Below are 23,103 nucleotides of genomic sequence, written 5' to 3' on the forward strand. Positions count from 1 at the left end.
TTTAAGTTACTTGGATTCTTTCTTCTTTTCTGAGTGTAAAGGAGTAATTTTCTACTAGATTAGTGAGTTGAATTAGTTTGCTAAGTGGTAGGATGACTGTCAATGCACAAAGCAGAGGGAGGAGCATGTAAGCACACAGTGGAGAGTGGAAAGGTGGAGGTAGAGTAGAACTTTCCTCTTCTGGCTGCAGCCAGCTGTTAGATAAGCTCTTTCAGTTCAGTAGCATCCTTAGGAAGATTCAGTTATTGTGAATACAACATATTTTTAAAACAATGAGGAAAAGCCAAGAGTCCCACTTGGCATACCTGAAGTTTTTAGTTGCTTCCTGAGTGTTGAAGCTTTGTTTTCTGACCCTCATCCTCTTGTATTTCCTAAAGTTCTGGCAATTTTCAATCTTAAGTCTTTCTTTTGACATCATCTTACATGGTGGATATATTTTTCAGTTGCTGGGGTTTAGGTTGTTGTTGTCCCTCTCTTCTGTCCCCTAAGTTTGCTGCTCCCATTTAATACCATTTGAAGGACAGAAACAGCAGAAAATAGTGATCAGTTTGAGAAATTAAGTCCAATGTTTAAATCTTCCTAAATGTCTTGCAACAGAGCTATTTGTAGTTACAGAAATCTGAGAACAGGGAAACTATCTATTGACTTGGAAGCTTTCACTCACCACAGCTGACCATAAAGCAATACAAAACTGTGTAAAACTTACCTTTCTGCCCTTGCCAGTTTCTTTGAAGCCATCTGGACTTAAAAAATCTCTTAACAATTCCCTATGCTTTTGCCTGTACTAACATTAATGGCCAGGTGGTATAGCAGTGACAAGAGTAACTGTGTTTTTGAGAGGGTTCTCATTTGGCACTTTAAGGCATAGTTCATGTGGAAAATCTGAAATGCTAAGTTTGTGCATTGGTGTTTACTTTCTGTAAAAATAAAATTACTATGCAAAACTCTGAATTCTCTTTTTAACAAAGAAATTGAAACACCTTCCTCAGTGTAAATTTTAATATAGCATTAAGAGTTGAGGAGATGAATTGTACTTCTCTGCAGTATTAGTAGCATTGCTTTTTCTTCTTTTTTACTTTTGTATAGAGGAGAAGAAGCCTAAAGTCAAGAAACCAAGATCAGAATTCCCTGTATACACAGTTCTGGAGTCAAGTACATATATACCATCATATGATCATGGAGCTTCGATTGAAGATATTGAAGAACAGATGGATGATTGGTTGGGAGGCAGGAACAGAACACAAAAAAAGAAGGTAAGTTCAAAATATTTCATGTTTTTATACATTTTAAATGTTGATCCATTGCTTTAAGAAAATGGAGTAATGTATGTATACTACTAGAGTATTCATACACCATTGTTGTCTAGAGAAGCATTAATTGTATTTAGTAGTATTAATTTGCAATTAATAATTACATATCTGTATTATTACAAAATAATAATAATTTTGTAATTAATAGTATTAGTTATTGTCCAGTATTAATGGAAAATATTATATCGATGTTCAGTGTAATTTGTGCAGTGGTACTGGAAATGTTGTTATAATAGGATGTCATTGATTAAAATATATGAAAGCTCACTATGGTTTCTAATATAAATACTATTCTTGTCCTCTAGAAATTAGTACAGCATAATGCTGTCAATTTATATGAGGCTTGGTTCTTTGTCTTAATTGCACTTAGTAACATTTTACTTGCAAGAATAGATTCTTCTATATTAATAAAAAAAAAACCAAACAAACCAACCACAAAACAACAGCAAAGGAAAAAAAGAAGAAAGAAGTGAAAGTTTCTTTGTAATGTCCAGGTGTAGTATCTTTTGATTATGGAACTGCTTATATACTGTGTGCGTTTCATTTGACTTATGGAAATGTACTAACAATTTGACTTAGACCTATTGTTAAGGTTCTTGCTGCTTAGATGTGAAGGTTCGTAGTGGCAGTTAGTGTAATTATCTTCTGGTAAATTTTATTAAAACACACTGGCTTGAAAATCTATGGTTTTCATCTTAGAACTGAGATACACTGGTGACAGAGGAAATGTTATAAATTGGTCTCCTGACTAAAAATCTGCCTTGCCTGAAAGACTGAGAGGACAATAATGTTGTGTTTGGAGTGGAGTTAGGGCAACACACTGAATTCAGCATCTGAACAATGAAAGAAGTTCCTGCTTTCATTTGTTTGATTCCTGTGTTGCAGATCTGCTTACTCCTTAGTTGGTTTCAAGCTTGTGAACAATACCCCTCTCATTTTTAGCCAGACCTGAAATTTTTACTAAAATAATTTTAATTTTGCGTAACCTCTTTAATCATTTACCACTACTGGATTTCCAGGCTTCATGACTTCCCCATTGCCAATTTTCTCTTGCTCTTACTTTTTCTGTATTATTTAGTACATCTGCATTATTTTGTTTACTTCGATATTTCTGTAACAAATCCGTTCTGCAAATATGCTTAGCTTTTGACTTCTGTGTAAGGAATTGACAAGCTGAACCCTTAAACACTGGAGCGTGTTTTCCCACTCTTAGAGAAAGTAAGAAATCAGGTCCTTAATTCTGTAGAAGAGTTGCCGGGGAGTTAAGAGCATACATACAGTCATTCCTTTGTTTACATTCATTCAAGAAGCACCTGTGTGTTGGATTCCTCTTACTTGCATCTCTGTGAACCAGTTTTGCTTACCAGGTTGTGTGGGCAAATAATTAAAGAAGATGTATGTTTGCATAGAGTAGCTTGGCTTGGTTGCATTCTGACAGTTTGGATCCCCAAATGCACCTTCCCCTCTGATGGAAATTGAGTCTGTCTCTAGGTTTCCATTAAAATGGAAGAATTGAATAAGACTGGGCCTAATCCACCTATGATTTTGCACCTCCTACACTGTATATAGAAGTTGTGTCTTCAGAGTTGCTGCTGGGATAATAAAGTTTAGGTACATACTTTCAGAAACAGGAGTCACAACAATTAAAACATGTCAAAGAACTGTTATTAAAAGGTAAGTAACTTGTTTTTCTGTGCTTATACTTGGGGGTTCAGTATTGCATCTCATGACTTTGATTCATGAGTTTATTTTTTGTATTCTGTTACAAATGGGGTTAACATTTTAGGGACAAGCAAGCAACTTGCATGTTTGCTGTCTGGCTAAAGTGTTTGACCTCAAAAAACTGAGATGAGGTGTGCTTCCTTTCTTTGACAGCTAATATGTTACCGCAATGCAACATTGACATTTGATACAGTAGTGGAGAGAGATTCATAAATTGTGCAAGGAAATGGAGAATATACATTACGGGCTCAAGTAGCTGGGAGGAGCCATTTATACATCTATATGAGAATATCTGTGGCATATGATTTGTAACAAGCTCCCTGGAAACATGGTAGTACCGCGAGTGAATTGTTCCTAACTGTCAATTGAACACGTTTTCTCCTTTGGAAAGATGTGTTTTCCTCCACTACGTGTCATAGATGTGAACTGGGTCAGCATCCCTCTTCTACCTCCCTCTTCTGCTTCTTGCATGGGTGTGCAAGTGGTTTGTAACATGCACTCTCAGATCTGATTGTCTTAGGAAAAAGTTACTCCTTCATAAGTTCTTTTTCTATCAGATTTTTTCTTGGGATTGTCATGCTTTAGTCTAGCTTGCTAGCTTTTTTGCTTTTCTTTCATGATAGCTCAGGGATGTGGACTACATACAGTGAACCAGGCTTGAGAGCAGTTTTCCATGTGGAAAGATCGAAGTGTCTTGATAAAATAGTATGTTACTGGCCATCCATCCAGAAATAAGGAAGTGGAGTTGCTGTCCCTGATGTTAGTATCCCGAGTGTAGATTATTACAATTAATTTCAAATTGTTCATTAACTGCTCCACACTGTTGACATGTGTACTGTAGGAAGTGCCTGTAATCAATGGACTAATGTTTTGGAAGTGCTGTACCCTGCAGAGTGCCCAGTTCGATAAAAATTTAGATTATGTTCATTTGTTAGGTTGAGATCAGTCCCTGTGATTATTTTTTTTTTGTTTAAATACATGGTGATATTTGAAAGCTTAGGTTTCTTTCATTTTTGAGGTTTGGGGTGGATATTTTTCTATTTGAAAGCTGGTTTAGTGGTTCATGGGCTGCAGTATTGTAAGCAGGTTACTAATGTTTTTACCATTTTGGAAGTATACATTTGAGCTCTTTGGAAGAGTGAATTTGGAAGTCTAAGGTTATAAATTTAGATGTATCAAAGCTGTATAAGAGAAAAATTAATATTTTTATTTTTACATCTGCAACAGGAATATGGATATTTTTCTGACAGATTAATCTGGGAAGTAACATTATCATAGACTAAATAGGTCTGTAACATGGACTTGCCAACATGGCTTTCATCATTGTTTCATTAAGCTTATATAAGATCTCTACATTTTATCTCAGAACAAGAATGTGGCTTTGGCACTGCAGAAAAATAAATTGACAATTTTCTTCCTAAAATAAATATTACTGTTTCTATTGATCATAACTGGAATTCTGTATTTATAAAGAAGAAAGGATATTTCTGGGTTTTTTTTGTTTCTGTTAAGGATTTGATGGATTTATAATCAGTGGTTTCAGAGGCCAGTGTCCTGGGCTTCCAAAAAAATTATTTTTGTTTTGGTTGCCTAGAAAGGCATAAGCTTTTTGTGATCTTTTTGATATGTCTGATAGGTCAGCAGGTGTAGTAATAAAGTGCAACTTGACAAAAGTTAAGCTATTGAATATTGGAACTGAATAGAAGAAAAAGATAAATGTTGATGTAAAGAAATAGATAAAGAAGAATTGGGCAGTGAGGCTGGAATTAATTAATTTTTTATCATGATCTGGGGATAGCTTTGGAATAAAATTAATTATTTGCTTCATTGTTTATTGAGGATGATCTTGAAAGTAAAGCTAATGAAAATTGTTTGGAAATGAGAATTACCATCTCTAATGGGGAGGTAAAGTTTTAATCTCCAGTTCAGAAAACTTCATAGGCTGGTCCTCACCCCAGGATTCATTTAAAGTATCGTCCTTACTGAAGAGCTGACGTTGTTTTTTCTAAGAAGGAAATAAGTGTATACCAGTGTCATCCTGCTAAGTGACCTAATTGTCATTTCAAATTGAATTAGGAGCAGTGTAGAAGTACATGGAAAATAACATGAAATGCACTTCGGAGTACCAGTGTGGCTTTAGATTGGCCTACCAATTCTTATTGATAGAAAAAGCCAAATTGTTTCTATGCAACTGTTTGGTGACTGAATATAGTATGGAAGTTATTTATGTATTGTTGATCACTGTTTCCGTAGGGTTTAAGTATTGAAGTAGATAAGAAACAGGCTGCGGAGAGGAACACAGCTTCCTTTTTAGGCAAGGTAAAATGATCTACCAAGGGACGTCTTCCATCTTAGTTTGAGAACACACTAAGTTTATGCCCATAAGGGACTTGTCTTACTCTCTACATAGAACTGAATAGTAAAAGAAAGTGAGCTTTTGGGAGATATTCAGATAATAGTATTACAGAACTGAGAGGTAATTTTTCTGCCTTTTGCTGCAGCAGTGATCTGTCCACCTTCAGGACTTTTGGTACAGTTTTGATCATTGCACTTTCCAGAAAGGAAAAAACACTTAACAAGAAGACTAGATCAGCAATCAAAAGACATTTAGAAAGCCATATTTATCACAAAAGGCTAAATAGGTGGAGTTTTACACCAGAAGAGGGAAGCTATTGGGGAATAACTGAATGCAATGTTTTTCCAGTCTATTCCAGGCTGCTTAGCCCTCATTACCTACTTCCTTTCATAAAATTGGAGAGAATGAAACATTGAATTTAATTTGTAGCCAGAATGTTTAAATTCAGGTATGGGAACACATGTAGGAGGAGGCGCATAACTACAGCATACTTACGTAGACCATTTGTGAAGCCATATATGAAGCCTTTCTTTGACCATCTATCCTGTTTTTAAAACTCCCATCTGTTGAAAATCCTGCAAGCAGACTCAATTGTATTTAAGAGCATGGAAATGAAGTAATGAGACTCTTGAGGAGTTTTTTCTATATAGGAAATCATTTACTTACCTAGCACTGAATGGCATATTCATGCAAACTGCATGTGACTATTAAGCGAAGAGGAATTACTAAAAAAATCATTCTCATACTGATAACAGAGCTCTTCAAAGCAGGTACTGAAAAAGTTTTTCTCTCAAATTATTTTTGGTTTGTCATTAAATGTTTGTACTCCCAGATTAGATTTTCTTTCAGGTTATGGGGAGATAAGTAGCTTAATTTCCTTAGCTCGACCTTCTGCCTTTTTCTCCCTTTATCTGTCAAAAATTGACTGGAAAAAGTATTCTCTGTATGCTTGTTAAGAATTAAAGGAAATTGGAGGGAATATTACCATGGACTTCCTTCTAGGTTGTGTTATTTTGTGGCCTGCTTATGTTCTTAAGCCACTATTGCATTACTTTGTAGCTGTTTAACCTTTTACTTTCCTGTTGGGCAACCTGTTATGTGGAGCTGGAAGAAAAAAGAGCAACTCATTAGAGGACCTGCTTTGTTCTGTCTGATCTTACCCTGTCCTTTCTGTGAACATTCATGCAAGAATATATTTATTTACTGTTTCTGGAATCATTCTATTGTTGAATCATTGCCAAGTAATTTCTCTCCCAGTGGGATTTCTCTCATATTGTTTGTTCTTATTTGATTTTACATGATTTGTAACACACGTTGTTTTCATGAGAGTTCATTGTTTATGTGAATAATGTTGTTGCATGAAAATCTTGGCCCTTGAGAAATCAGTAGGAGATTTATCGTTGTCTTTAGTGGGACCAGGATTATGATTTGGTTTGGTTTATGGGTTGCTCATCTTCTCCCACTGGAATCTCTTCCTCGTTCCATGTCATTATTTGACTGATTTGTCTCTGAAGATAGAGTTCCAAGTTCTACCTCAATGAGGGGTGAATACTTCTGACCTTTTGATATTTGCTTGCTCTGTAAAGGGGAGATAAAGGTGGAGAAAGACAGTGCCTGATCCCTTCCACCCGGACCAGATGTATGGATAGAAAATCATGTTTCTCATTATTTTTGTGTCTTAAGTTGTCCTGCAGCAGTTCTTGGCATTTGAGTGGTTCTGATATTGTGGGAGCACCTGGATTAATTTTACTAAAGCAGGAATAGTAAAAACTATTTTGGTGCACAGAGCTTGGGAAGCATAGATAACATGGATTTCCTGCATTTGCTACGCTTTACTTTTTACCCTTAAATTAGTATTATTAAAAATACTATGAAATAAAAGTATAGATAAGCATTGTTTTTACACGATTTATTGGCAGATGCTAGAAACATAGTAGTTACCATTTTTTTTCCAGTTGTTGAACAGTAGGCCATGGTCATCTTGTCCAGAACTCTTTTCTGATTAAAATGCAGTTTTTGTTTTTCTTAGCCTGGGCCATCAAAGCACTGTGTTTCATAGATCAGATATTGATAACCAAGTGAGCTTTTTAATCATGAAGGTTTTATTTGAAAGCTGGCTGTGGAACGATATAATATGACTCAACTTCAAATGTGCAAAGGAGGTCTCTCTGCTTTATAACATTAGAAGACAAAATGTTATACAAATGCTAAATTATTATTTTGTTAGTTTAAAAAGTATAGTTTTGACAATTGAATCTTAGTAATGTTGTAATCTTGCACATTTCATAATTGCCAGCTAGCCTGCCACCTGCTCTCTTCTGCCGTGAATCTGTGCTGCTTTGAAATCTGAGTATGCTTTTTCTTTTGTAGCAAATAACATGGTGCCTGTTCCAATCAGACGTCATATGACGGATTACCTGAATACAGTTTCCAGGCTTTTAAAAAATGTTAATTCCTTAAGCAAGCAAGTTATATCTTAGCAGGATTAAGGTGCTGTGTAAACCAGATGTTTTAATAAATTGGTCTTCAAAGGGAAGGGTTACTCTGTTTTAGTGTGCTACCTGAGGTCATCTGGTTTTGGAATAACTTAATTTTCTAAGCAGTGAAACAAATATGATAACTGAAAAATGTGTCTGTATTCTAAATCTTTCTTTTCCTGGGATGGGTACAAGTAAGCAATGAGCAGTTCGAGGTTCCTCATGGTGTCCTGCCTGTGTACCTCCACCCTAACCTAGAGGGATTGCCATAGGTCAGAAAGTGAATCATTCTGTGTGCCCATTGAATTTAAGACTCTATATTGAGACTGCCAACAGCCATACCTGTTAGTGTCAGTTATGAAGCTGTTCACCGAGAGCTAGTCTAAGCTCATAATACATTTTAACCCGAGCTCCAAACTCTCATCAGATGGCGATGACTTTGAGTCACTATTGATCTGGGCCCTATTGAATTTAGTAACCCTGAGGTGAAAATCTCAGTATTCTATTACCAAACTGTGAAGTAAGGTAGTGTCACTGAAAAGATAGTTCATTAAAAAAAAAAAAAAACCACTCAAAAATCTGCATTAGAGTGGTACTGAAAGTGTTAAGTCAGAAGACTCCAGGCTTTCCTGTGGTTTATTACGCTTTGTGTCATTGCAAATGTTGCAAACTCAGCTTGAGTTAAATATTGGGGTTTGCATTTTAAAATAACTGTGTAGTTATGTCCTATAGGTAACTCCTACAGTTATCGTATTTACAGTAGAGTTATTAGTATTAATACAAAAGCTGGTTTTGTCCTATAAATATACTTTTTTAAATCAGTGTTTAAGTCTACCTATATAATATACTTGGGTTCTTGCCTGAGGTCAGCGAACAGGTACAGAACAACTTATACATTTTTCTTCTATACATTAGAATGATAAAATATTAATGATAACAGTTGGGACAGTGTAGAGAAGGCTTGTTACATACTGTCTCCGTGAGCTGCATCATACATCAAAGAAAAAGGTGTATTTGTAAATACAGAATCAAGAAAATAAATCTCCTACCGAAGGATTCAAAGAAAATAGTTGTTATGGCTGGGACAAATGGCAGACGTAGTAAGCATTGAACAAAGAGTTATGGAGTTTTGCCTAAAATACATCAGGAATATATGAAGGCTGTGAATAAACACTAACTGAACAACTGCTATTTAAGAATGTGGAATTTATATATTTCCTTTTCTGTCTTTCTGTCTTCAACCTCTTAGGTTGGATATGTTAACAAAGCATAGGAAACTTGATTTCTTTGTTCTTATTTTCATAGAAAGTAATGGTGTGTGTTTATAGAATATGTAATTCAATAATTTCTGATCTCATGTACCACACTCAGGCTGGCTAGAACTAGTTTGGGTGGAAGTGGTGTAATCTGTGCAAGTAGGGAAGTCATGAGCCTTTAAGGAAAATATTAAAAAGCATCTGAATTATATAGAAAAATGATTTGATATGACAGCCAGGGGAACAGTTTTTTGGAAAGAGTGTGTTTCACAACACAACCAAAATTCAGTCTAGATTGCAAAGAAAACAAACAGCCAAAATGTATATTCCCCCAAGGACATTTCCTAAAGATAGTAACAATATGTTGTATAAACACTTACACACTAGTTAAAAAAAAATCAGCTGTACATATGTATTGAATTAAGGCAATCAGTTGACATTTGCCTGATATTTCCTCATCTTGGTTGAGTTTTTAAACTTTCTGTCTAATTAAATATTGTAGCTTAGGTTCTTGTCTTGTACGGACAAGAAGAATAATACGCTGGTTTCGACACTGTGCTATAGATGCGGTGATATCAAATTCTAGCTTTCAATAGTTTTTCAGCTGAATCTGTATTCTAGAAGCGATTGATGTGACTTGCTGCCATAATTCAGGCTGACTAGTTTTGCTTGTGTGTTTTCCATATGTAATCCTCAGGTTTTTGTGTCTATCAGTTGAAAACTACCCAAGAGCTCAAGTTAATTGTGCAAAGCGTTAATCTGTGTGGACAAACACTCGGGGCTTTTAAAATGCAGCCCTGTTTCTGCACCAGGCAGCGCTATAACCTTTGTTTAGACACCTGCCTGGGTCCATACTAGGGCTAAATAGCTAATATTATATTAACTTTATAACTCAGGTTGGATTTCTTAATTTACCTCAGGTCTCAAGCCCTGTTTCATTTCTGAAATGGACATGATAATTATCTATCACAGTAAGACATGGTAGTGGACATAAGAGAAACCTCCTACCTGTGGGGAGAAACAGGAGCTCAGCATTTCCCAGTGAACTATTTAAAATCTGATTCTTTTCATTAGGAGCCTCGTACGTCCTGAAGTTGATGTACATTTTAACATACATTTGCCAGAAGCTGCATGGTGCCTTTGTAGATACCAGTCTTCATTGCACTGGTTTTGTCTTCCTCTCAGCCTGAAGGAGATTTAGTGAAACATCTGCTGGAACTGCTCTGATCTAGCCCAGTTGGGGTCAGGGGATGGTGGAAATCTTGATTTTCCTTGGCAGTGCTCCCTCCCTGTCACCTCCCAAAACAAAGTCATTCCTGTATCAGCTATGAATGGAACAGTAGAGAAGCAGAAGGAAGAGACTGTAGTTACACATATAAGGGGTAGAAGATGGAGGAAGGTGTAAAAGCTGGTTAATCACTGTGACCTCGCCTGGCTTGCTCCTGCCCATCCCACAGCAGGGAAAGAGTGCAGTCCACCATTGACACAGTGTATCTTTGGAAATTTTGCAAATAAATGAGAGGCAAGGATGATAAATATTCCTGAAATGGGATTTTCACTGGAGCCACAAATTAGAGATCAGAAAGAATTTGGAGTATGTGGTACCAGCTTCTGTAGTACAATTCACTGATGCTCTTTTAGGCTTTTTAACATAAATTTGAAAAGTGCAGACTGTTGCAAAATAGTTACTTCCTTTTCTTGGTATGGATTTAGATGTCTTTAAATTGGAGAATGAAGTTAGCTTCAAATAAATCTTGTTTTAAATTATAAATGTAAATAAATATTGTTGTTTCTATATCGTATTTTACAGACAAACTAATTAAAGTCTGGTTAGATTCAGGATTTCACCATCTTTCACAATGTGCAGTGTTGCTGCTTTCCTTTATTTCCTGCAGCAGTGATTGTAGCGTGGTTTGGTCCAATTTATTTATAGAAATTGCCTGGAAAATATCCTCTAGGATAAACTCCAGCAACTAAAAATAAACTGAACAATGTGAGAGATGTTTGGCTTTTGTTTTTCCAGTGAAGATAAATGTGTAATCCTGCCCTGCCAAGAAATAATTTAATACTACTAACATAAGCATTTTGCCACTTAAGAATTTTCAGAGAATCTCAATCTACTTACTTGCCATTTTCTGTATAGTTTCTGACAGGCAGGATGCAGTCCTGAAAAGATCGCCTTCAGTCTTCAAACCCTCAGTTCGGAACACTTGAGCATGCAGTTGCGTTCCACTTAAATGAATAGGAGTTGTGTCCATATTTGAAGTTAAGTACACTTTGAATTGGGATGCTAATTATTTGGCCTGAACCATTCTTTATAAAATGCAACTGGATAATATATTACTTACCCAAACCTGCACTCTTAATGATGGCACAATATGAGAAGTGGTACAGTGCAGTTGAGATTTGGTCGTCATATTGGTCGTGACGCTTCCCATAATTTCCAAAAGGCAGAATTTCTTAAATACAGCAATTATCCTTGAGATGCAAATTGTGAACAAATGGAGGTTCTTGCAGTGTTTGCATTTGACTACTACAGAAAAACTGTGTTTTGCTGCGGCCCTTGGACAAAGCGAGCGTGTACTTACAGCATACATTTACATGTAAAAGTAGCAGGTTTGATATGTTGTATAGCATCAGATTTTTTACACAGACTTCTTTAGGAAATATCACCATTCTGACCATCCAAAGTTCTGCTACTGGTGTTTTCTTTGTATTAATGAGATACACACTGTGCCTGGATTTGTTGTTTGGTTAAAACATGCACACGAACACAGGAAACATAATGCTTCGATTTTTACTGTTTATGAGGTGATACTTATAATTCACATTGGAAATCTGGATAGGAATAACTCTATAAAGAAAACAATGTCAATTAGGTTGTAAGTTAGTAACTTGTAGTGTGAGTGTGAGTGTGTTTGGTTTTGTTTTTTTTTAAACTATGCTGGTCTTGATGGGATATCTACCAGTATCACCAGTATTTTGTTGCCTTGAGATTTTTGTTTATTGTCCTTGTTTGGAAGACTTGCCCAGTAACAAGAAAGTGGGCATTGGAAGAATGAGACCAATGTTAATGGTGTATTTTCAAATGGCTACAAATTATAGGAAGGAAAAGCTGTGCATACGAGAAAAGCAAAGGCTAACTTTGATTTTTAATTAGCCCAGACTTTGTTGTTGTATTTGGGAGTTTGACAGGCAGATTCAATGTTTATGTCTTAAGCAGTTTAAGTAGTGTGATTTGTAATTACACATATACTATTTCATGACAATTAAAACAATTTTGATATTTGAGATTCTTCTTGAAGTGCAGTTGCTTGAGGTTGTCATCACAGATCTGTGAATTTATCAAAACTTATCAGATCCCCCACTCCTCCCCTCCCGATGTTATTACATGACAGCTTCGACTGTTTGAAGACAGAACTGAAAATTTAGTTTAGTATGGACCACATTCATTACGTTTTCCAGGTAGCCTGTTTAGGGGCTTAAATGCATATTGTTTCTAATTCTTGCAGATGTATTGGCATATTCTGGTGGAATAGTAGTTTTTTTTTCTTTTCTTCTTTTTTTTTTTTTTTCTCCTTCATGGCCAAAATTCACAGCTGCATTGAGCCATGTCAAAATATCTGTTAGGTTGTAAGCTAGATACCATTCTCTATTTTTGTTCTCTGCCAAAGAGAACTTATGTATTGAAATCTAAGTTATAGTATTCTGCTTAGCAGTATTTTATCATCTTCAGACATCTTGTCTATTTGAAGAAGGGTACTGGATTTTTCCTTTTAGGTTTTAACATACTGAGAGACCTAACTTGATGAGGCGTACTTAGTTTAGAAAAAATATTTGAATATCACTGGTGGAGATAATTGCCCTGTAATCGGGCAGTACATTTGTGCGGTTTTGGGAGGCAAAGTACCTCCTGCATTTGAGTTAAGAATGAAGAGATCCAGGCAGTTTTAGGAAATAACTGATTACTGGCAGAACAAGGTAGCATTGCCAGTGAAATGATTTAGTTGCATTTGATGTGGAAGGAAGAACGTTATTTAAACATTACCTGTCGTGTTGAAATAATTCTGATGGAGACAGTTGAAACTGTATTATGAAGGAAGGCAAGGGACAGCAAACCAAAAAACTGATTTTGGATAAGCTATTCAAAGTGAATGAAGATCAGAGAAACAGGTTGCCAACAATAGACCAAGGTAAAAATAAAAAGCAAACAACAAATCCAAAAGTTTTTGAGATGGAGATCTTATGACAAAGTGTGCCAGGAAGCAAGACAGAAAAGCTGAACAAAGGACGGAAGAGGACAGCACTGCAGAGCTTAGTCAACAGGATTAGCAGCGTAGTAATATCTTGTTCGTTACGACACAGCGTGTGAGATTGAGGATATCTTAGTGTAGTGAGTGGTTTTTAATAACATATGTTAATGTTTTCAAAATACACATAATATGCCATGTTATGCTGAAGTGAATTAAGGAAGAGTATACAGCCCAACACAGAACAGCCCAGTGCTGTTAAATATTTGACACTTGCTTAGTCTGCTTAATATTTCATGAGACAAATAATAACCTTGTAAGGAAAAACACTCCTTACTAATAAAGACTAATCATATGCTTTAATGTATCTGCATGCCTTTGGGTTTATCTTCTCTAGTGAGTTTAACAGCATTGCCAACAATTTTTAATGTATCAAGTAATTATGAAAGAAGTTGCCACCTGCAGTCTGTTGAGGACTTACTACTTTATGCACTTATTTATTGAAGTTTATGGAAGTTAGAAAATTATTTTCCTGAAGAATTCAGTGACCTATGTACTTTAGAAGATCTGCAATTTCATATTCTTTATCAAATGGTAATACTTCACAAACTGCATTTAAAAATGAAAATAGAGTGGTGTTTTGAGAGAGAATTAAACAGAAAACATGTATTCCTTTTCTTTGGGAATTTGTCTCCACGTTAATGTATCACAGGCCAAACCTAATTACCTGTTCAACCTATAGCTTATTTGATCTGCATGCCTGAGTGTCCTACAATCAAATTTACAGAAGAGCTTCTCACTTTTTTCTGCATTAAAACAATTGCCTTGAAGCAGCTAACAATTAAAAAATAAATGAGTTAACACTTTCTGCTAAGTGCTACCATTTAAGTTGTAATATGCAATTAAAAACTACATTTTAATTTCTGTTCGATTACATTGACTTAAATAGTAATTTTAGTTTTATATTTATGAACCATTTAATTGTGACATTTTTCGTCTGGCTCACATGATTTGATTTTGAGAATGCAGCAAGAAATAACCTTTTTCCCCCCATGGATTTCTGTAATGACAAACAGAAAAAGACAAAATTAGCTGGGATTTGTGTAAATCCAACAGAACAATTTTAATTTCAAAAGCCTTAAAAAGATGTTGCCATTTGAATTTTCTCTTGTTTTTGAAAACTATCTGCATCATAGAAGGAGCATTCAGATTGATTTATGGTAACGTAGGCAGGTATTTGAAACATTCCTGCATGTATTTGGTTATGTTAATGGCTATAGGTTAAAGAAAGTGTTTTATTAATTCTAGAATCAAAGCCTGGTAGAACCTGAAATTTGAAAACTTTAATTGTAGAGCAGCAGCATTTTTCGGGTACGTATTATTAGAGAAGATGCTTTACTACTTTTTGGCTATAGTCCGTTTTTTGAGAAGAAAATTATGTTTGAGTTGATGTGTTGCAAATAACTGGTTAACATTTTATGTTAATACTAGAGGGAACTTGCTATGGAACAAGCTCCATATTGGAATGGATTATGATTTTCTCTATCCCTTTGAACCCAACTCCTAGTTCTTTTTAGCATGCTGAAAATCACCTTGTTTCAAGCATTATCTAAATTCCAGCCTAAACTTATGGTAAAGTAAGACTTGAGTGCTTATGTTCCACGTATGTGTTGTGTTCGTGCACCTGGGTGTAAGGGTGTGAACAGGATGAACACCATTCTAGATTAAACAAAACAAAACCTGGCCTAAAATGTGTGGGTTTTTTTTTTATTTTCTAAAGCTGGATCCCTGTGTCTCTGGAGGGACCTTATTTCATCCATTTGGTAGCATGCTTTGCTTTTTGGATCTCTGAATAACACTGTAAGATTATAGTCGCCCTTCTGCCAGTAAATCTGGCTCTTATGTCTCTTGCAGTTGATGAGCTTCCAGATTATGGATAAATTGAAAGGATCATGCACTTTTTTAATGCCATCCCACTTGTATTATCAGATTCATAAGGTTCTTAGATATGCTGATTTTTGCCAAGAACCAACATTGAAAATGTCATTTTTTTCTGGTGTCCAATCCTGACATTAGAGAAAAAGAGATATTTGTTTCATGAAAATGTGTGTCTTAGGGCTGGAATAAACCTTCAGACATCTAGTTGTGTTTATTCCTGTTAAACAAGTTCAAATATTGCAGTGACCTGTGCCTTAGTTAGATGCTGAGTATACTTCATTTTGGTGAGGACACAACAGCTTCACCAACAAGAATAGTTCTTAGTATCTTTCAATTAAATCATTGCTGTCATCGTAGAACAGTCTTTGAATTCCTGTCCCATCCCCATAACTCAGTGTCTTCCATATAGCAGTGTTGGTATGACTGGTGAATCTGCTTAAGAAAGGAGGAAAAGTATAATGTCAGAAAAAAACCACTTTTTGTTCTGGGAATTTTAAAGTTTGATGTGAGTGGGCTAGCAGGAGAAGGATGCCAATAAGTTATGAGTGCGCACAGAGAGATGGACTATGAGAAGTGTAGCTGCTTAAATGCCATCGCGCATGGGGATGACCTCTGAAAACAAAACTCAGATTTACTAGAAGGACAACAGCAGATGAGGGGAGTCTGTGCCTCCATGTAAATGTGACTGCATGGAAAGGCTGTGGGATTTTGGATGCATTTTTACACTGACTTTGATAGATACAGGATTTTTTTTTTCCCTCAAGCCATGTTGAATTTTAAGTGTAACTTTGAAAAAAACTTTCATCTCGTAAGTGATTTCCTAATTACCTTCACCCAGATTTAACTTTGTGATTCAAGATACAAGAATGGGCACAAGTGTGGGTGTCCCTCTGAACATTAGGAAACACTTTTTTACTGTGAGAGTGACAGAGCACTGGCACAAATTGCCCAGGGAGGTTGTGAAGTCACCCTCCTTGGAGACAGATATTCAAAAGTTATCTAGTCCTCAGCAACTGGCTCTGAGTGGCCCTGCTTGAGTGAAGTGTTGGACCAGATGACCTCCAGAGTTCCCTCCCAACTTCAACCATTCTGTGATTCTGTACTGTTAAGTGATAAGCATTTGCTCATTGGCTTTGACTCCATTCTCAAAGAATGCAAGAGTAATGTTAGTTTTAATTGACTAAAAGAACATATTCTGAAAGAAACACCTTATTAATTAAATATAATTTATGTCTTTCCTGATCAAGGAAAACTGAAATAGAAATTATTCTTCAAAACACCTCTCATTAAAGAAAGCCAGGGGTAGGAAGTTCATTAGTTAATTTAGGCTTGTGATACTATTTGAGGACTGTGTAGAGATTAATTATTCTCTAACTTTAAATGAGGGCATATATGTTTTAATAACTTCATTCTTGGTTTTTGTGTCCTTTTCGTTTATGCTCATTTTATCTGTGATCTCTTTGAACTTTTGCAATCATGGAAGGACTTCAGTATTTCAGGGAAGGCAACCAATACATACTGCTATTAAAAGCAGTGACAATAACATCTTTAGAATATAGACATCTGTGGAAGATTTTTCTGTTTTATAACCTAGTCAGAGAAACAAAAAATGTGAGTATTTTTTTCAGAACTGTCACAATCACCATGGGAGTAACTTTTAGTAAGACATCAATAACTTTTATGTAAAATTATCATTGGTTAGTGTAGGAAATGTAACCAATATTTATACCCAGTAGATAACAATTTTTTTATTTAATTCTTGTGGAGGTAGATTTGCAGACTACTGTAGTGCTGGCAGAGTTTTACTTTAAATCTGGTATTTGTGCTGTTGTAACCAACAGCAATAGTAGATGCCAGTAATCTTCTACTTCTGTAGTTTTGAGGAGTGATCACCAAAGAATACTTCCCCAGAACTTCTTCTATATAGAAACTAGGATGTTGTCGTTTGTTACCTCCTAATTCTTTGGTAGGTTTACTGGACCTTGCTCCCAGGTGCCCAACCAGCCACTCTCACTCCCTCTCCTCAACAGGCCCGGGGGAGAAAATAACGTGAAAAATCTCATAGGTCGAGGTAAAGGCATGGAGATCAAGTAAACAATTACTGTCACAGACTAAACAGGCTTAACTTCAGTAAAATCAATTTATTGCTAGTTAGGACAGTAAGAAACAAAGATAATACCTACAACACCTTCCTCCCCTTCCTGCAACTTCACTACTCCTTTGCCAGTTCTTCTACCTCCTCCCTGCTCCCAAATGCACAGAGGGTACAGGGTGCTTGGTCAGTCTGTAACAGTTCCTCACTCCCACTCCTTCCTTCTCACAGTTTTTCCCTGCTCTAGTGTGGAACCTTCACAGTCTGCAGTCCTTCAGGGTAAAGCTGCTCCAGCATGGGTCCTCCACAGGCTCCTGAGGAATCTCTGCTCTGGTGCCTGGAGGTGCCTCCTCTCCCTCCTTCTCTGACCTTGGCGTCTGCTGGGCTGTTCCTTATACTTTCCCTCGCTCCTCACACTGCTGTGCAGCATTTTGCCCTTTCTTAGATGTGTTTCCCCAGAGGTGCGACCAGCTTGGCTGGTGGGCTCAGCTGCCTCCTGCAGTGGGTCTGCGGGAGGTGGCTGTGTCCAGTGCAGGGCAGTTCCTCATCCCCTTTCCAGCAAGGCTACCCTGACTACCAAAATCTTGCCACAGACACCTGATAAAAATCTCATACTTTTCCCATCATACTTCTAAAGTTTTTTTACAATAAAATACTGAAGTGTGTTCGTTCTTTTTACCTCCTCTGTTTTTCCATGTAATGTAGCTTTAACCAGATGATTGTTCGTATCAGTGACTAGTCATTAACAGGTCATTATTTTAGACCACTTTCAGCTCTATTGACAAGAAAATGTTTTTATTAAAGTAATTTAAAGATGGGTTTTGAGGTGTACTTGTTCTGCAAGACTTGAAAATTACTGCTTAGCATTGCTTTTCCTTGCCAGATTCTTTATGAAGAACTGGAGCACTTTCAAAAAAGTATTAAAAAACACTCTTGGCTCTGAATTCTCAAAGTAGGAATAAGTAATGAGTAGGAAAGGGGAGGAAAGATAGCTCTGAGTGACTTTCTGTAATTTGGAGATTTATAATGTGTTAAAAAAGGTGGAGTACAGACATAAAGAAAATTTGTAGAAATTACTCGGGCTGGAAGCGGTTTCTACTTATACTTGGAGAGTGACCTTTTAGCTTAGCAAGTGCCTTCATGGGAGAAAGTACTTGTTATTAAAGGGCTGCTCAGTCTGGGCAGAAGACACAGAGAGGCCAATGGCTAGAAGTGAAAGCCAGAGATGTTGGAATGAATGTAGTATAGTAGCAATCATCTTGTGAGTATGTAGATCATCCAGTGCTTAATTTTTAAGTTACTGTTTGCCACATTTTCTGACAGATAACTGATTACTACTGTTCTTTTAGTATCTGCAACTTTCTGAATATAGACATAACTTTAAAAAATTGTTTTTCTGCTTCACATAGTTGGTTCTTAACTTGATTTATATTTACTTCTCCTCCCCTGATTTTTGTCTGTCTGTTAGAACACAAATTTTTCAGTCTTAAGGTAGAGCTTATAATAAGTCTAGGAGTAGTCTGGCAGCACCATGTAATACTGCCAAAGGTGGTGAGAGAATCTATTATTCACTTGGATTTCCTGCTGAAGGTAAGTAAGCTATATATATCTATGTATATATGGGTATATATAGATGCACAGCTTAGGAATGAGAAAAATTAATAATAATTCCTTTTTGACCTGCATTAGTTGTGAAATGTACTTGTAAATAAAGACTTTAGTTGATGTTTCTAATTAGAAGGCAACTGGTTTTGCTTTCCCAAAAATGCAGGCTAGCTGTTATATTGATATTATACAGGTACAGACATGTTTGCGTTTTGGTTTCTACTATACTTAAACTCTAAAAGTAAACTTAGAATTTTTTTTTAAGGTTTAAAAATCATCTGTTGACGTACAGTTAGGATGAGTTAATAGACTGCTTGGAGTTTAAAAAAACCTAAAAACCAAAAAAGGTCAACATTGTGAATAATCAATATGGTAGCCGGTGGCAGAATATCAAATATAACCATTTTATTGGTATGAAATTCTTGTCTCAGACTAAAAAGTGAAGATAGCCACTTAACTGGGGGGAAAATGCTTCAGAAGGGGAAAGGCTTATGCAAAAGAGCCTTGAGCAACGAAGCTGGTGAAGGGGCTGGAGAACAAGCCTTATGGGGAACGGCTGAGAGAGCTGGGGTTGTTCAGCCTGGAGAAGAGGAGGCTGAGGGGAGACCTCATTGCTCTCTACAACTACCTGAAAGGAGGTTGTGGAGAGGAGGGTGCTGGCCTCTTCTCCCAAGTGACAGGGGACAGGACAAGGGGAAATGACCTCAAGCTCCACCGGGGAGATTTAGGCTGGACATTAGGAAAAAAATTTTCACAGAAAGGGTCATTGGGTACTGGAACGGGCTACCCAGGGAGGTGGTTGATTCACCTTCCCTGGAGGTGTTTAAGGCACGGGTGGACAAGGTGCTAAGGGGCATGGTTTAGTGTTTGAAAGGAATGGTTGGACTCAATGATCTAGTGGGTCTCTTCCAACCTGGTTATTCTATGATTCTATGATTCTAAGATTTGCGTGTCAAATGCAAATCCAAAATAAGGTAAGCCCAAAACAAAAAAAAAATTACTTTTTTTCAAAGAAAATAGATGAAGAAACACTGCCAAGGATTTTGTTGAAGTATTGGAGGATCAAAATATAAAACATTTTCAAGAAGATGCTCTGGCTAAAAGTCCGGTTTGGCTATATTTACTACAAAGGAGTTTAGGGAGTTTTTTACATCGTGTGTTGAAGGCATGTGGAGAGGGAGTGTTTTAAGTTGAATCATTCATCTGAAGTTGATAAATAAAAAATTATTTGGAACCACGGTCTTCACCATTAGTTGACCTAAAAAGAACTCTAATATTAAATCCATTTAATACTGCTGTTAATATTAGCAATTACTTAAATGAGCCCTGAAATGAGAGATGGAAATAGAATACCAATTCTTGAGATTCATTGAGGGTTCTAGGAAGTACAGGCGACTGGTTAGCATGAATTCTATACTGGGTAATGAAATGAATCATATTATTAGATGCACAAATTTTAAGATAGTAGTAAAAAATTTGTGACTTCTAAGACAGGTAATGCATTATTATTAGAGCTTTACAGTATACTTGATTTTTGTTAAGCTTTTGACAGGTTCTGTCAGCAAGACTTCTTACAGAGACAAAGTGATGATAAGATGAAAGGGAAGACCTTTAGAGTAATGCTTAGTTAAAGAACAGGAAACAGATTCCTTTTTGTTATTGCAAATTGTGACTGAAGGAGTTACATGTGTATCTGCAAGAATCTGTTTAGTACTGGAAATGGTCTGGTGAATTGCAAGGGGGGATGCAGAATTGTTCGGAGCAGAACTCATTGAAATGTCTGTGAAATCCTCATTCTGGAACAGGCAAGGTCTAGAAAAATCTCTCCCAAGGAGTCCTATATTTTCCCATGGACTGCAGAAAAATTGTCTTCAGTTGTGTGTTTAGAAATTAAAGAAATCACAACTACTTACAGCTAGTGTTTTGGTTTGATTGTTTGGGGTTTCTTTTCTTCTCCCTTTTGTATTATATATAGAGCTGTAGAGCAGGGCAGAAATACACTGGACAGAGAAATGAAAAGGCAGCAGAACATGGTGAGAAGTGAGAAACTGAAATGTGTGTAGAAAGCCAGCTTATAATGTTGATTAAGAGCAAAAATGGGATGAGGAGAGTGGACAACTTCATCATCTCCTTTGTAACAGAAATTGTTTCAATTTAATGCTTAGGAAATCCCTAATCTGGATTGGGGACAGCTGTGAGGGAAAAACTCTCTCTGGCCTACAACACTTGCTGCTGCACATGACACTGAGGTAGATGAAACTTCATGCTGCTCTTTTTAGGTTCTCATTCTTCTCTAAGAGCTGTTGTCTACTTGCATTATGTATATTGTTGAATATTTTAAAGCGTTTAATGCTGAAGGCATTCCTGTGTGAGGAATATAGTATAAACAAAAATTATTATGGTTTGGTTATTATCTTGACAAGCTTATGAAATAAATGAAGAGAGGTAGATGTATCTTCATATTTCCATGCAGTTGCTTTGAAGAAAAACTAAAATCAATCTCTAAATGTTCTTTTTAGACCCATGTAATATATTGTTTAAGATTATGGGCAAGAAAAGAAACCAGGAATACTTTTACATGCTGTTCTTAAGAGTTACTAGATAGAAACACCACCTTATTGTAGGTAAATATATCCTGAATTGCAAAACTCTGTGGGATTTTACTAAGGCCCTTATTCTACAAACCTTTGCACAGGTATTTTTTTAAGTGCGGCCTTGTGGTTTATTTGCAAGATTATGGACTAGACATGCTCATATTAGTGGATCACCAAAATCAGATGAAGCACAGCACAAAATCCTAGCCATATTGAAAACATTATCCACACTTCCATACAACAGTGATTTTAATTGAATCTATGGTATATTGGTAATAGGAAGAAATGGTCTAAAGCTAACATATAATCTAAAAAATCCAATTATCTCATATTGTCAAGTCAACATAAATAACTTTTAAAGTTATTTTTTATAAATTCTCAAATACTATTCACTTCCCAATTTTATCAATAAAAGGGAATATAGTTTTATACTTACTAGTGTTAACAAGTCTAAACAAGTCAGACTGTTTTCTTAGAAAGAAGTGCTTTATTGTCTAAAAATTTCCTCTGAATGTAACTGAAAATAGATTTGCTTATATTTTTTAGAAATCCTAATAGTGTAAAGCTGTCATGCTGAAAGCAGCAGTGTGGAATTTCTAAATGCAAATACACATGTAAGAGTGGTGATAAACAATAAAACACATTCATAATTCTTTTCTAGAGAAGGTGCATAGTGGTTTGGGTGAACTAATCCTTCAATGTTGCTAGCTATGTATGATAAACCATGTTAAAGGATTATTATTTATGGGAATGTTATGAATCTTTTATATCTACACTTGTAGTTTATTTTCATTTTAAAGACTGTAGACCATAACTCTGTACTTTTAATTTTGTATTCAGTATGGGGACTTAATCCCAGAGCGGGGCTTTTTTGATGCGAAATCTGAATGCTTCTGTAGTAACAACAGCTGTCCCCTCACCATGTGGTGTCTTCCATTGCTTTACTGTAGAGATGAATTTTGGCCCAGTGTTTCAGTAATATTGGACACACATGGTTTTAGGTGACAAAGCAGTATGTTTATGCATTCATTTGACTCTCGCAGTTACAGTTGGCTACAGATTAGAACAGGGAGAATACATTCACACCATGACCACCCTCATAGCTGCTTGTAGTAGTTGGATCACAGTAGGCGCTGTTGCATCTAAAGACACAATTAACTGTTGCTGAGGAATTGCAAATTCACAAAAGCCCTTTACAGCTTTAGTGGTTGCGAGTGGATTTTCTAAAAGCTTTTTCAAAGGTTCTCCAAATTTATAAGTGTTTTAGATCTTTGCATTCTAAAATTACTGTCAGCTTGAAAACAGATTAACAAGTTGATATTTTAATGTAGCTAATGAATTCTTGTGCTGTGAATTTGCTATATAATTCACCTCAGATCTACAGAATTATTGTAGTTTTGTCCATTATTTAGGAGATAGCCTTATGACTCTGTAATATTTACAAATGATTAGGACTAAGTTTTCAGCACTTAGGAGAATCGAAGCTTGCTAAAAAAGTCTGGA

At 36.2% G+C, this 23,103-nt stretch overlaps 1 protein-coding gene across 1 annotated transcript in view; it reads left to right on the plus strand.

Annotated features, from left to right (window-relative positions):
* DNAJC1 (DnaJ heat shock protein family (Hsp40) member C1) overlaps window positions 1–23,103 on the plus strand; it is a 106,193-nt gene that overhangs the window by 65,132 nt on the left and 17,958 nt on the right. Inside the window, exon 8 of the mRNA XM_069859482.1 lies at window positions 1,087–1,253. Within this exon, the coding sequence (XP_069715583.1) occupies window positions 1,087–1,253 (167 nt within the window). The remainder of the gene's footprint in view (window positions 1–1,086; window positions 1,254–23,103) is intronic.

The sequence above is a fragment of the Phaenicophaeus curvirostris genome, chromosome 6 (genome assembly GCF_032191515.1).
Source record: "Phaenicophaeus curvirostris isolate KB17595 chromosome 6, BPBGC_Pcur_1.0, whole genome shotgun sequence".
NCBI lineage: Eukaryota > Metazoa > Chordata > Aves > Cuculiformes > Cuculidae > Phaenicophaeus > Phaenicophaeus curvirostris.